The 12,439-nt window shown below is 43.9% G+C and overlaps 1 protein-coding gene across 1 annotated transcript; it reads right to left on the minus strand.

Annotated features, from left to right (window-relative positions):
* Window positions 1–8,096: 8,096 nt before the first annotated feature.
* LOC142214569 (taste receptor type 2 member 4-like) lies at window positions 8,097–8,978 on the minus strand. Its single transcript, XM_075283511.1, has 2 exons — window positions 8,331–8,978; window positions 8,097–8,171 (listed from the first exon to the last, which is right to left on the minus strand). The coding sequence occupies exons 1-2, from the start codon at window positions 8,976–8,978 to the stop codon at window positions 8,097–8,099; spliced, it is 723 nt and encodes a 240-aa protein (XP_075139612.1).
* Window positions 8,979–12,439: the final 3,461 nt, after the last annotated feature.

The raw sequence follows: 12,439 nt of genomic DNA on the forward strand, positions 1-12,439 counted from the left end.
CCTGACAGTATTCTACACTATATTTTATAGATAGGTCTGTAGGAGCGCTGAGAGTGTTCTACACTATGTTTTATAGATAGGATCCTAGGAGCACTGACAGTATTCTACACTATGTTTTATAGATAGGTTCCTAGGAGCCCTGACAGTGTTCTACACTATGTTTTATAGATAGGTTCCTAGGAGCCCTGACAGTGTTCTACACTATGTTTTATAGATAGGTTCCTAGTAGCCCTGACAGTGTCATACGCTATGTTTTATAGATAGGTTCCTAGGAGTCCTGACAGTGTTCTACACTATGTTTTATAGATAGGTTCCTAGGAGCCCTGACAGTATTCTACACTATATTTTATAGATAGGTCTGTAGGAGCGCTGAGAGTGTTCTACACTATGTTTTATAGATAGGATCCTAGGAGCACTGACAGTATTCTACACTATGTTTTATAGATAGGTTCCTAGGAGCCCTGACAGTGTTCTACACTATGTTTTATAGATAGGTTCCTAGGAGCCCTGACAGTGTTCTACACTATGTTTTATAGATAGGTTCCTAGTAGCCCTGACAGTGTCATACACTATGTTTTATAGATAGGTTCCTAGGAGCCCTGACAGTGTCATACACTATGTTTTATAGATAGGTTCCTAGGAGCCCTGACAGTGTCATACACTATGTTTTATAGATAGGTTCCTAGGAGCCCTGACAGTGTCATACACTATGTTTTATAGATAGGTTCCTAGGAGCCCTGACAGTATTCTACACTATGTTTTATAGATAGGTTCCTAGGAGCCCTGACAGTATTCTACACTATGTTTTATAGATAGGTTCCTAGGCGCCCTAAGAGTATTCTACACTATGTTTTAAGCAAATTTAAATTGTGGCTTGTACGGAACTTGTTTGTACCAAAACTAATCGGGGACCAGAGTCAATGAACCTGAAACAAATCTTGAGAGGTTCACCCATCTGTGATAACAATTTGTTGCATGGCAGAAGAAATATATAACACTTGTGTAGGGCTATCTAATATAGTAGATGAATTCCTGCCACTGAATTATACATAATTACATTGAGGGGTTATCAGTAGCTGAGAAGGACATTGCATTACATTTTGTATGCACAAGGAATCAGTAGGTCCCAGCAGGAAAGATTGAACTTCTCCTAATGGGCTATTGTCAGCTTTCCTATATCTCCATCATTGGAGTACCAGTGACTATAAGGGGAACTGCTAGTGTGTCAGGAGGGCATCAAACATCTCTTCTGTTGAGATTTGGGGCTGAACTGTACATGGAGCAACAATCGCTATCACTATAGACAGAGATGTAAGGGGCAGATGGCCTGGATATTTGCTATACTAACTCTAAAACACAGGAATAGCAATTACAGTAAAAAGAGTGTATAAAGCAGGTATCAGACCCCAGAGTATAATAAGTAGAAGCCCAGGAGAAGTGAATAAAAATAACAAAACTTTACACTCACCATGCATTACTTCTTCGGGGCATCCTCACTCAGTCCTGCTGTCTGCAAAATCCTCTTCAGTCTGGTGACTGAGGTCTCACGCTCCAGTAGTGACATGGGGCATGTGATGTCATTATGACGCTGCGCCCCATGTGACTGCTGGTGTGACCTCAGTTACCAGCAAGAAGAGCCTCGGAGCCAATGCTGAGCCCAGGATAGGTGAGTATAAGTTTTTTTTATACCTCCACTGGCTTGGTAGCTAATGGAAAGAGACCAGACTGGGGAAAACTTTATAGCAGTTGGGGAACAAGGCTTTCCCTGACCACTATCAAAGGACCACCGTTACACCATCGGATATGACTAAAGACCAGTAGGTCTGAAATGCATAAACCAGGGCTCCCCAGGGGTGCACTGCATTGATGTTATACGTTGTGCTGGCCTGCTTCTACATATGGCTTTCAATGGCCCACTAATAAAATGATGGACTTTTAATGAAGCGCTGGATCACTGCCGTATTCCCTTATAGGTGACTGACATTGGCGTGTCTCATGCCTAAAAGGTTAAGTATGTAAGTTAACCCGGTGGTTTCCTCTAATTGATATCACTAATGAAAAAATATGGCAAATGTGAAAAATTATAATAGCGCCATAATACCATGCTAGCCTATGTCCACTCATTATGTATACAATCAAGGAAAACAAATATAAAGCATTCAGGATCATCAACATGGTTATGGTTTTAATGGCATTAATATGGGGCTCCAGGGTAGGACTTGTAGATCCCGCAGTGGAGACTTGTATCCTTCTCATATGTTGGTAAAGGGAAACAACGATGGGACACGAAGAACCAAAAAACACCATAAACCATAATAATGACACTATAGCATAACACAGAACTGAGAAGAACAGACCGGGATGTATTAAAGAACTTGTCCCATTTTTAGACAATGAGAACACAGTTGCATTTTGAGATGCAAAAAATCTTGAAAAGTAAAATGCCATCGGAAAGCTACAGAGAATAGAGCCCAACACCGAAAAAATCAGAAGCCATGGGAAGATCTTGGGAAATCTTCTCTGTATACAGATGTACCATCTTTTGTTGAGGTTCGCAATCTTCAGACAGAAGTAAACGCTAAGCCAAGTGGAGAAGAAGAGGGCGCAGGACATTGAGGTGAACTGAACCAACGTAATAGCCATTGAGTCATAGAATTTCCCAAAAATAGTCGCATCCAGGAATAGAAGAAAATCTTTCACAGCTTGAAAAAATCCTTGTTGTGGGTTAAAAAAGCTCAGACCAAAGTAAAGTTGATCCTTTATGTCAAGATGTTTTTTCTTTGTCACATCATGAATGTATATCATTAAAATGCCTAAGTGTCCGGGGTCTACGACAAGAAGAAAAGCCACGTCTACCACCATCAGACCAATGAACCCTAGACGCAGCATGATGGACAGGTTACCCTCGAAAGGTCTAGCAGTGTAATAGATATGACAGAACATTTCTCCCAAACTCAACATCACCAGTATGAACATCCTACTAAATATCATACAGTACAACTATATGGAAATCTTCTCAGTATAATGTATCTCGGGCCAGTGTGGAAACAGAGACACTATATTAGAGGTTTGCATATCAGCAGAAAGGTTCTTCTCACATCTGATGCATCTGAATACCAGGTCCTGTCTTGTCAAATCTTCTGCACAACTTAATACTGATGGCCAACGGACAGGGGCATAACGATCGTGGTCACAGGGAGGGCGACTGCAATCAGGCCTGGCAAGTTACAGGGCCCACAGCCAGCTGAAGATGGCCACGGCCCGGGACCACTATGACAGCAGTCAGGGAAAGCCTGGTTCCCCGACCGCTATACATATTGTAAATGAAAAGGGCCCAGGCATGTCACTGGGCCCCTTTTCAATAGGTACTAACTCAGGGAGGTGACAAAATAATAGACAGGTATACTCACCTCTCCGACATCTTCCATTATGGGTTTGAGGTCTGTGATCAGGCCCCAGCGGTCACATGGGGCGCAGTGGCATAATGACGTCAATGTGCCCCCACGTTAGCACTGAGGACCAACAGACTGGTGGGGGCCCGGACAAAAGTTTTCACCCAGGCCCACAAGACACTTGTTACACCACTACCACAGGAGGAACCATTCTAGTAGGATTTTTTTTTTTTTAATATAAATTCTTTATTTTTAAACACAAAATACAAACAGAGAAAAAAGAAAACAGTGTAACAACACTCAACAGAAACACATAAACCACAAAAGCCTGACATAAAAACAAGAGGCCAATGACACAAAGGAAAACTAGCAATACGAAACCAGGGCCTCCACCGACTAGGCAAGCCAGGAGAGGCGACATAGCCCCCCAAACCGAATAAGGGAGAAAAGAGGGAGGGGGGTGAGGATAGTGGGTGAGTGAAGGCAGGGGAGGGATAAAGAAGAAAGAGGAAAAAGCGAGGGGGAAGGGGAGGTAGGGGGGATCCCCGGACCCAAATCCCGAACAAACCACGAGCCAAGGAGACATCCCTAGCCCATAATGTCCCGGTATGCACTGACCCCTGGAAAAGAATCCAGGGGGTCCAGGCCCTAACAAAAGCCTCATGGTTATCCTGAAGGGACACCGTGAGGTCCTCCATGGACTGGATATCCTCCACCTTACGGAGCCAATGACGAAGAGAGGGAGGATCGGGGGACTTCCAAAGGGCAGGAATGCAGGCCCTAGCCGCATTGACCACGTGCCTTATTGCCGATTTACAGTAGGCACGGAGGGAGACATCTGAGAGATGTAGCAGAAAAAAGGCCGGGGTACTAGGTATGGTAGTCTGGAAAATTTGGGAGATCAAACGGTGAACTCTGGCCCAAAAATCGCTCAAAACCAGACAACTCCAGAACACATGTAGGAGTGTCCCCTCCTCCGAGCCACAACGCCAACAGAGCAGAGAAGAGGAAGGGAAAAACTTGTGCAGCTGGGATGGAACATGATACCATCTAGTGAGGATCTTGTAACCCGCCTCTTGGTACTTACACGCCACCGAGCTCTTATGGGCAAGATCCGAGCACAATCAGTGTCCGACAAGGACAGATTAAGATCTACTTCCCACTTACTCAAGAAAGAGGGCCTGTGGTCCGGAGGGGGGGAGACCAGTAACCGTTAGATATCAGACAGAGAGTGGCGGAGGAGACCGGAGCCAGTACAAGCCTTCTCGAAGCCCGTAAGGGGACTATCAAAAGCACCAGAGCCAGGTAGGGAGGCAAGAAAATGGGAAAGCTGCAGCACTCGCCATGGGCCTAGGGAGGGAAGATTCGGGGCAGCAAGAAGGTGACCATGTGAAAGCCAAGCACCCTTAGACCGAAAGTGCATAGCTCTCCGCATTCCTGCTTCCCTCCAGCGTTTGAACGGACCAAATATACAAATTTGGATTGTTCCAGCAGCTCGCTAGGACGCCATATAATGAGCGTGTTGTTACTGTTGATGATCCGCATGCTCCGAAGTTTTGGCAGCTCTCAAGCAAGGCTGAATTCGTTCCCCGCTCTTGATTGTTTCGGCATCTCAACAGCTCACTGGGACGCCATATAATGAGCATGTTGTTGGCGTTGATTATCTGCATGCTCCGGCGTTTCGGCAACTCTCAAGATGGCCTGCTGCTGAACTCGTTCCTCGTGCTGTGTCCATGATTGCTGTGGCATCTCAGCAGCTCGCTGGGATGCCATATAATGAGCATGTTGTTGGAGTTGATGATCCGCCTGCTCCAGGGTTTTGGCAGCTCTCAAGTTGGCCTGGTACTGAAGTTGTTCTTCGCACTGTGCCTGTAATTGTTCCAGCATCTCAGCACCTCGCTGCATCGCCATATAATGCATGTGTTGTTGGCGTCGATGATCCCCCCTCAGCCCCACTTGAGGAGAACTCTGTGACTTCTGGCTACCTTCATAGATTTCCATCAGTATGCAAATGAGTTCTCTCGCAGCACTAGGGGCGGGCCCCTGCGCTCAAACAGCACTGGGGTGTCCCCAATGCTGCGAGAGAACTCTCCAGCACGGCCTCCACCTTTTTCAGGAACGGCTTCTCTGTGCATCTTCTTCCGGAGTTGGGTTCAAACTTTTAGGCCTCGGGCAGAGCCGACTGCGCATGCCCACAGGCCACAAGAAAATGGCCGCTTACTTACTGTGTAAGCAGCTGTTTTGGTATGTTCTCCCCGTGTTTGCAAGGATTCCCTCCCATTCTACAAAAAAAATCCATACTGATAGGAAAAAAAAAGTACATTGTGATCCCTATAGGGGCTCACAATCTACTTAAAAAAAAAAAAAAAAGACTGCAATAATGGTGAGCCAAGGAGGTGGACATAGAGCACTGAAAGCCACAAGGAGGGCTAAAAGAGGTAAGGGAAGGTAAGTATAATTTTTTTTATTATTGTCACCTCCCCTGGGCTTCCAGCTATTATATCGCGGCTGTCATTTTATTTTGGCCAAGACAAATCCCAAATTGTTCAGTTTCACTAGAAGCCAAACAGTTTGGCATATTCGGGGTGAATTTTATTCATTATGAGATGACTCTCCCATCTCTAGATACAACCATAAGAGATTTTGCAAAAATCTACACCCTTCATCGGGTCTACTTTCTAATTTCTTGTATAAAACTGGAAGCCAATCTTCATAGGTCCCCGATATCGGCCATTGTAGCTGCAGCTCCTAGTTTGGGAGTACATAGAGATTTATACAAGTCTTGCTGAACTTGGTCATATATTCTTAAGATCACCTATTGGCAGCAGAGAGAATTATAGTTATTGGGTATATTCACAAAGTAGAAATGGAAGTGGACTTCCACCTCAAATTTCTTTTCGAATTCAGTTTCTCCAGCTTTCCATGGTGGAAAGTGAGGAGACCTCCTTTAAGTGTCCCTCTGTAAAGATTAGTGAGAAAAATAAAGTGTGATTATTATGGACTTATTATGTTATTTTTGCTTTACCTATAGTATATTATATAAAGTATAATAATTAGAGATGAGCGAACAGTAAAATGTTCGAGGTTCAATATTTGTTTCGAGTAGCCCCTCAATATTCGACTACTCGAATCGAATATCGAACCCTATTATAGTCTATGGGGGGAAAATGCTCGTTTCAGGGGTATGCAACATTCGATCATATTATACTTACCAAGTCCACGAGTGAGGGCTGGGCTGGATCCTCCGAGAAGTCTTCTCCTTGCAGCGTCCCCGCGGTGTCTTCCGGCTCTTCATTCACTCTGTCAGGTATCGGGCCTGGACAGAGCCGACTGTGCATGCCCACACTACAAGTCGATGCCTGGCAGAGTGAATGAAGAGCCGGTAGACGCCGCGGGGAAGCTGCACAGAGAAGACTTCTAAAGGTAGGAGAAGAACCAGCGCTGATTGGCCGACTGTATAGCATTCGGCCAATCAACGCTGGTTCTGCATCGAACTTTTACATTCGAACAGCGAGTGGTACTCAATCGAGTACGAGTATTTCAAATACCGTAGTATTCGATCGAATACCTACTCGATCGAGTACTACTCGCTCATCTCTAATAATAATAAACACACAGACACCATATACTGAACACCAAGCTTTATTCTTACGTCTCTCCATGACAGATGAATATTGTAAACCTACAATATAACTATTCTAAATACAATAGTAATCAAAAAGCATGAACAAACGGGATACAGACTGGAGATGCAAAATTGATATGATCACGTGACATTAAACATTTTGTTGATGCCATTTAGCAAAAGACAGTGAACCCTAAGCTGAATCCTCCCCTGTCCCTGCCTACTTGCCCTAGGTGACAGAGGACAACTGGGCAACAGTCCCTTCTCATGGTATAGTACAGGGGTGCCCAATACGTCGATCGTGATCTACCAGTCGATCGCAATGGATGTATGGGTCGATCGCGGGATGCAGCCAGGGATCCCCGGTGTCTGCTTGTTCAGAGTGCAGGCTGAGAGTCGACTCTCAGCCTGCGCTGTGAACAAGCACTCCGGACACTTGCAGGCCGGGCAGCAGCAACTCCAGGGGATGACGCGCTCTTAGGGATGGAGGGAGTCGGGGTGCTACTTGTTCACAGCGCAGGCTGAGAGTCATCTACGGACACTGGCAGGCAGGGCTGCCGCAGCCCCAGCCTGCCAGTGTCCAGATATAACTCTCAGCCTGCGCTGTGAACAAGCAGACATCGGGGATCCCTGGGCGGCCACAGAACGCCGCTGTCTCCTTCTCACACACTCCGCCCCGCCCACAGGCCCGCCCTGGCCCCGCCCACAAGAAGTGGGTAGTAGATCTTTGGACTTGGTCATGTTATGAAGTAGCTCACATGCTGAAAAAGTGTGAGCACCCCTGGTATAGTTAATAGTTGGATAGTCGGTAACAGTCAAGCACCGCAGTACAGAATCAAAATCCAAGAGAATAGTCCCAAGAATAGCCAGAGGTCAGATATATGTATAGAGATAACAAACAGCAAAGAGTAAACAACCATTTCATTTAGTCTCAGGTCCAGCTGGGTTGGTTCCCTATTTTGAAAACGGATTATACACCTTCCAACGTTTTGCATTCCAACAACATCTTATGTCCATACTCCTTGCATGTACACGATGGGATCTGCTCCATGGATAGAAAATATGGCCATGTATTACGGTTACTTATTCTTACTGGTGAAGATTGAACGCTGGCTGAGTATCCATTTTAGCACGTTATCTAACTTCTTTGTTCCCTTGATGAAAAAGTAGGAGCTAAAAATATTACATACGGAAATCAGAAATGCAGTTACATAAATCCATTCTGTTTTTTTCAAAACAAATAACATATAACTAAAGGGGAGAAAAACAAATATAAAAATATTGGCAGCGAGTAAAGTGGTGACTGTTTTTACTGCGCTAATATGAGCCTCCATGTTCGGAGGTCTGGATCCGGCCGCGTTCTCTCGTATTCGTTTCATGTGTCTAAACAGAGAGATGAGAATGGTCAATGCGGCTACCGAGCAGAGAATTGTGGACAAGCCACAATGTATTATAACAATCAGAGTTGTCCAAGAACATGTTAGCAACGCGCTCACAGAAAAATCGATGGACGTTGCATTTAGTTGACAGTTCTGATTTGGATCAAGAGTAGAATAAAGACTCAAGATGAAGTATCCAAGGACAAAAAGAATCAAAGGCCAAGGAAACAACTTAGGAAATGCTCTCTGAAGACCAACGTAGAACCAGTGGTTAATGTTGACTATCTTCAAGCAGAAGTGTATGCTGAGGAGGGTAGAAAATAAGATAATGCACATGTTTAAGAACATGTAAACGTTTGGAATGTCCGCATTAATCTCTGCAATTGCCGATTGAAAAAAATCTAGAAGTCCTTGTAGAAGGTTGAAGACACTGAAGCCGAAGATGAGCTGATCGCTTCGTGGAAGTCTTCTGTTCCGGCAAAAATCTAGAATATTCACAACAATAATGAAGATGTTTCCAGGAAATGAGATGACCACAGTCACAATGATGATATAGTTGAAGGGATTCTTCTCAGTATCCATCTTTTGCTCTCTGTACACTTGGTGGATTAAGTGTAGCCAGATTTATAGTATGATAGCTGGAATAGACCAGATGCAAATACAATATGACTGCAATATGAGACACTGGTACTTGTGCGTGTTTTGCAAGTATCATCTTTTCCAAGAGATCAAAGTATAATGGAAATATACAAATGGGCTAGGGAAAGCTTCAAAAATCACCGGCTGTTTTCCATATAGATGTTTATTGACAGGGATTTATATTTCTATTTGGGCTGCTCTAGAAGTTTTTAGAAGAACATTCTCTGTATCCATCACCACACAACACAATGCTTTTTCGTAAAGGGTCCAGCTTGGAGTTTGCCCAAAAGAACTTGAAAGTGGTTACCAGAGATGGGAAAACTTTGTAGGTTTGTTTTGCCAAAATTTACCCCCACCAGTTTTGTTTCAGCCCAAATGAAAGTTCTTGGATCACTTTTTGATTTTACTGTCTCGGGATCAACACAAAGCTCTCAACAGCAGCATATGTCTGCACTAGAGATGAGCGAGTAGTTAAACACTCGATATTCGATATTCGTTTCGAGTAACCCCTCAATATTCGACTACTCGAATCGAATATCCTATTATACTCTATAGGGGAAAAATGCTCGTTTCAGGGGTAGGCAACATTCGATCAAACTGAACTTACCAAGTCCACGAGTGAGGGTCGGGCTGGATTCTCCGAGAAGTCTTCTCCGCACAGCGTCCTCGCTTCGTCATTCGGCAATGAATTCACTCTGCTAGGCATTGGGCCTGGGCAGAGACAACTGTGCATGCCCGCACTACAAGAAAACGGCCGCTTACAGTCAAAGCGGCCATTTTCTTGTAGCGCGGGCATGCACAGTCGGCTCTGCCCAGGCCCGATGCCTTAGTAGAGTAAATTCAGAGCCGGAAGACGCCGTGGGAACGCAGCGAGGAGAAGACTTCTAAAGGTAGGAGAAGAACCAGCGTTGATTGGTTGACTGTATAGCATTCGGCCAATCAATGCTGGTTCTGCATCGAATTTTTCCATTCGAATAGCGAGTGGTACTCAATCGAGTACGAGTATTTTGAATACCGTAGTATTCGATCGAATACCTACTCAATCGAATACTACTCGCTCATCTCTAGTCTACACGCTTGCCTCAATGTTGTGCCCCAATGAGAAGATTCACTGCATAGTTTTCACCCTTTTTATAGATTTAGTTGCCAAGGAACCCAACAGGTTTGATAATAAGCACAGCTGTAATATATATGAGACATTTTGAAGACACAACTCGGTGGAGTTCCTTGAGAATGGGATTAAGAATCTTAGAAACCCAGATGGTTTCAAAAAATGGTTTTAACTATTTTGAAATTTGATTTTTCACATTCTAATTTTACAAATTCCCTATTTCTAATGTGGGTTTGATTGGATCTTCTCCCACTTTTTGGATCGAATTTGATAAGCAATACGGCCACATATGACCACTATTGACCACTACTGGTAAAGAATGAACATTGGTTCAGTATCCATTTTAGAATCTTATCTAACTTTTTTGTTCACTTAATGGAAAAAATAGGAGCTACAAATATAACCCATAGGAATCAGAAAACTAAATAGACAAGCCCATGTTGGTTCCATTCGAAGCAAATGATGCAAAACTAAATGGCCGAGAACAAAAGATAAGAACATTTGCGGTGAATAAGGTGGTGACTTCTTACTGCGCAAATATGAGCATCCGTGTTAGGAGATCTGGATCCTGCAGTATTGTCTAGTATTCGCTTCAGGTGTCGAAATAGAGAAGACGATGGTCATCGCCAATACTGAGCAGAAAATTGTGGACAAAGCTCAATATACACTAATAGATCAAAAGTATCCGGACACCTGGCTGAAAATGACATACAAGTGTGTGGCGCCCTCCATCGGTAATGCTGGATACAATATGGTGTTGGCCCACCCTTAGCCTTGATGACGGCTTCCACTCTCGCAGGCATACGTTCAATCAGGTGCTGGAAGGTTTCTTGGGGAATGGCAGCCCATTCTTCAGTGTGCTGCAGAGTGCTGCACTGAGGAGAGGTATCGATGGAGGTCGGTGAGGCCTGGCACCAAGTCGGTGTTCCAAAACATCCCAAATGTGTTCTATAGGATTCAAGTCAGGACTGTGTGCAGGCCAGTCCATTACAGAGATGTTATTGTGGTGTAACCACTCCGCCACAGGCCGTGCAGTATGAACAGGTGCTCCATAGTGTTGAAAGATGCAATCGCCATCTCTGTATTGCTCTTCAACAGTGGGAAGCAAGAAGGAGTTTAATGCATCACTGTAGGCCTGTGCTATGATAGTGCCACGCAAAACAACAAGGGGTGCAAGCCCCCTCCATGAAAAACACCACCACACCATAATACCACCGCCTCCGAATTATACTGTTGGCACTACACACACTGGCAGATGACGTCACCAGGCATTCGCCGTATCCACACCCTGCCATCGGATCGCCACATTGTGTACCATGATTCGTCACTCCACACAACGTTTTTCCACTGTTCAATCGTCCAATGTTTACGCTCCTTACACCAAGCGAGGCGTCGTTTGGCATTGACCTGCGTGATGTGTGGCACCCAATCACCTGACCACGTTCCAAGTCCATGAGTTCCGCGGAGCGCCCCATTCTGCTCTCTCACGATGCCTAATGTCTACTGAGGTCGCTGATATGGAGTACCTGGCAGTAGGGGGCAGCACAATGCACCTAATAGGAAAAACAGATGTTTTGGGGGTGTCTGGATACTTTTTATCACATAGTGTATCATAACAATCGATATTATCTAAGAACATCTTAGAAACACATTCATGGACCAACTCAGACGTTGTGTTCAGTGGGCACTCCTTTTTTTCGAGTATGGAATAAAACCTCAAGATGAAGCTTCCTAGGACAAAAGTATTTAACCGGTTAAGGACCAGGCCCAAAAGTATGTTAAAGACCAGGCCTCTTTTTTCAAAACTGACATGTGTCACTTTAAATGGCAATAACTTTGAGACGCTTTAACTTACACAAATGAATTTGAGATTGTTTTCTTGTAACACATTATACTTCATGTTAGTGGTAAACACTAATCAATATTTTTGCATTTATTTATAAAAAAAACTAGGAAATTTGATGGAAATTTTAAAAAAATTGCAATTTTCAAAATGTGAAATTATCTGCTTTTCAGGCAGATAGTCATACCATCCAAATACATGAATAAATATTATCTCCCATATCTCTGCTTTATATTGGCATCATATTTTGATTGTCTTTTAATTTATTTTGGACGTCACAAGGCTTACAAGTGTAACAGCAATTTTCCAGATTTACAAGAAAATTCTCCAAACCAATTTTTTAGGGACCACTTCATTTCTGAAAGTAATTATAAAGGCCTGTATAATAGAAACCCCCATAAATTACCCCATTTTCAAAACTGCAACCCTCAAATTATTCAAAACAGCATT

This window comes from Leptodactylus fuscus, chromosome 7 (assembly GCF_031893055.1).
Source record: "Leptodactylus fuscus isolate aLepFus1 chromosome 7, aLepFus1.hap2, whole genome shotgun sequence".
NCBI classification, from domain to species: domain Eukaryota; kingdom Metazoa; phylum Chordata; class Amphibia; order Anura; family Leptodactylidae; genus Leptodactylus; species Leptodactylus fuscus.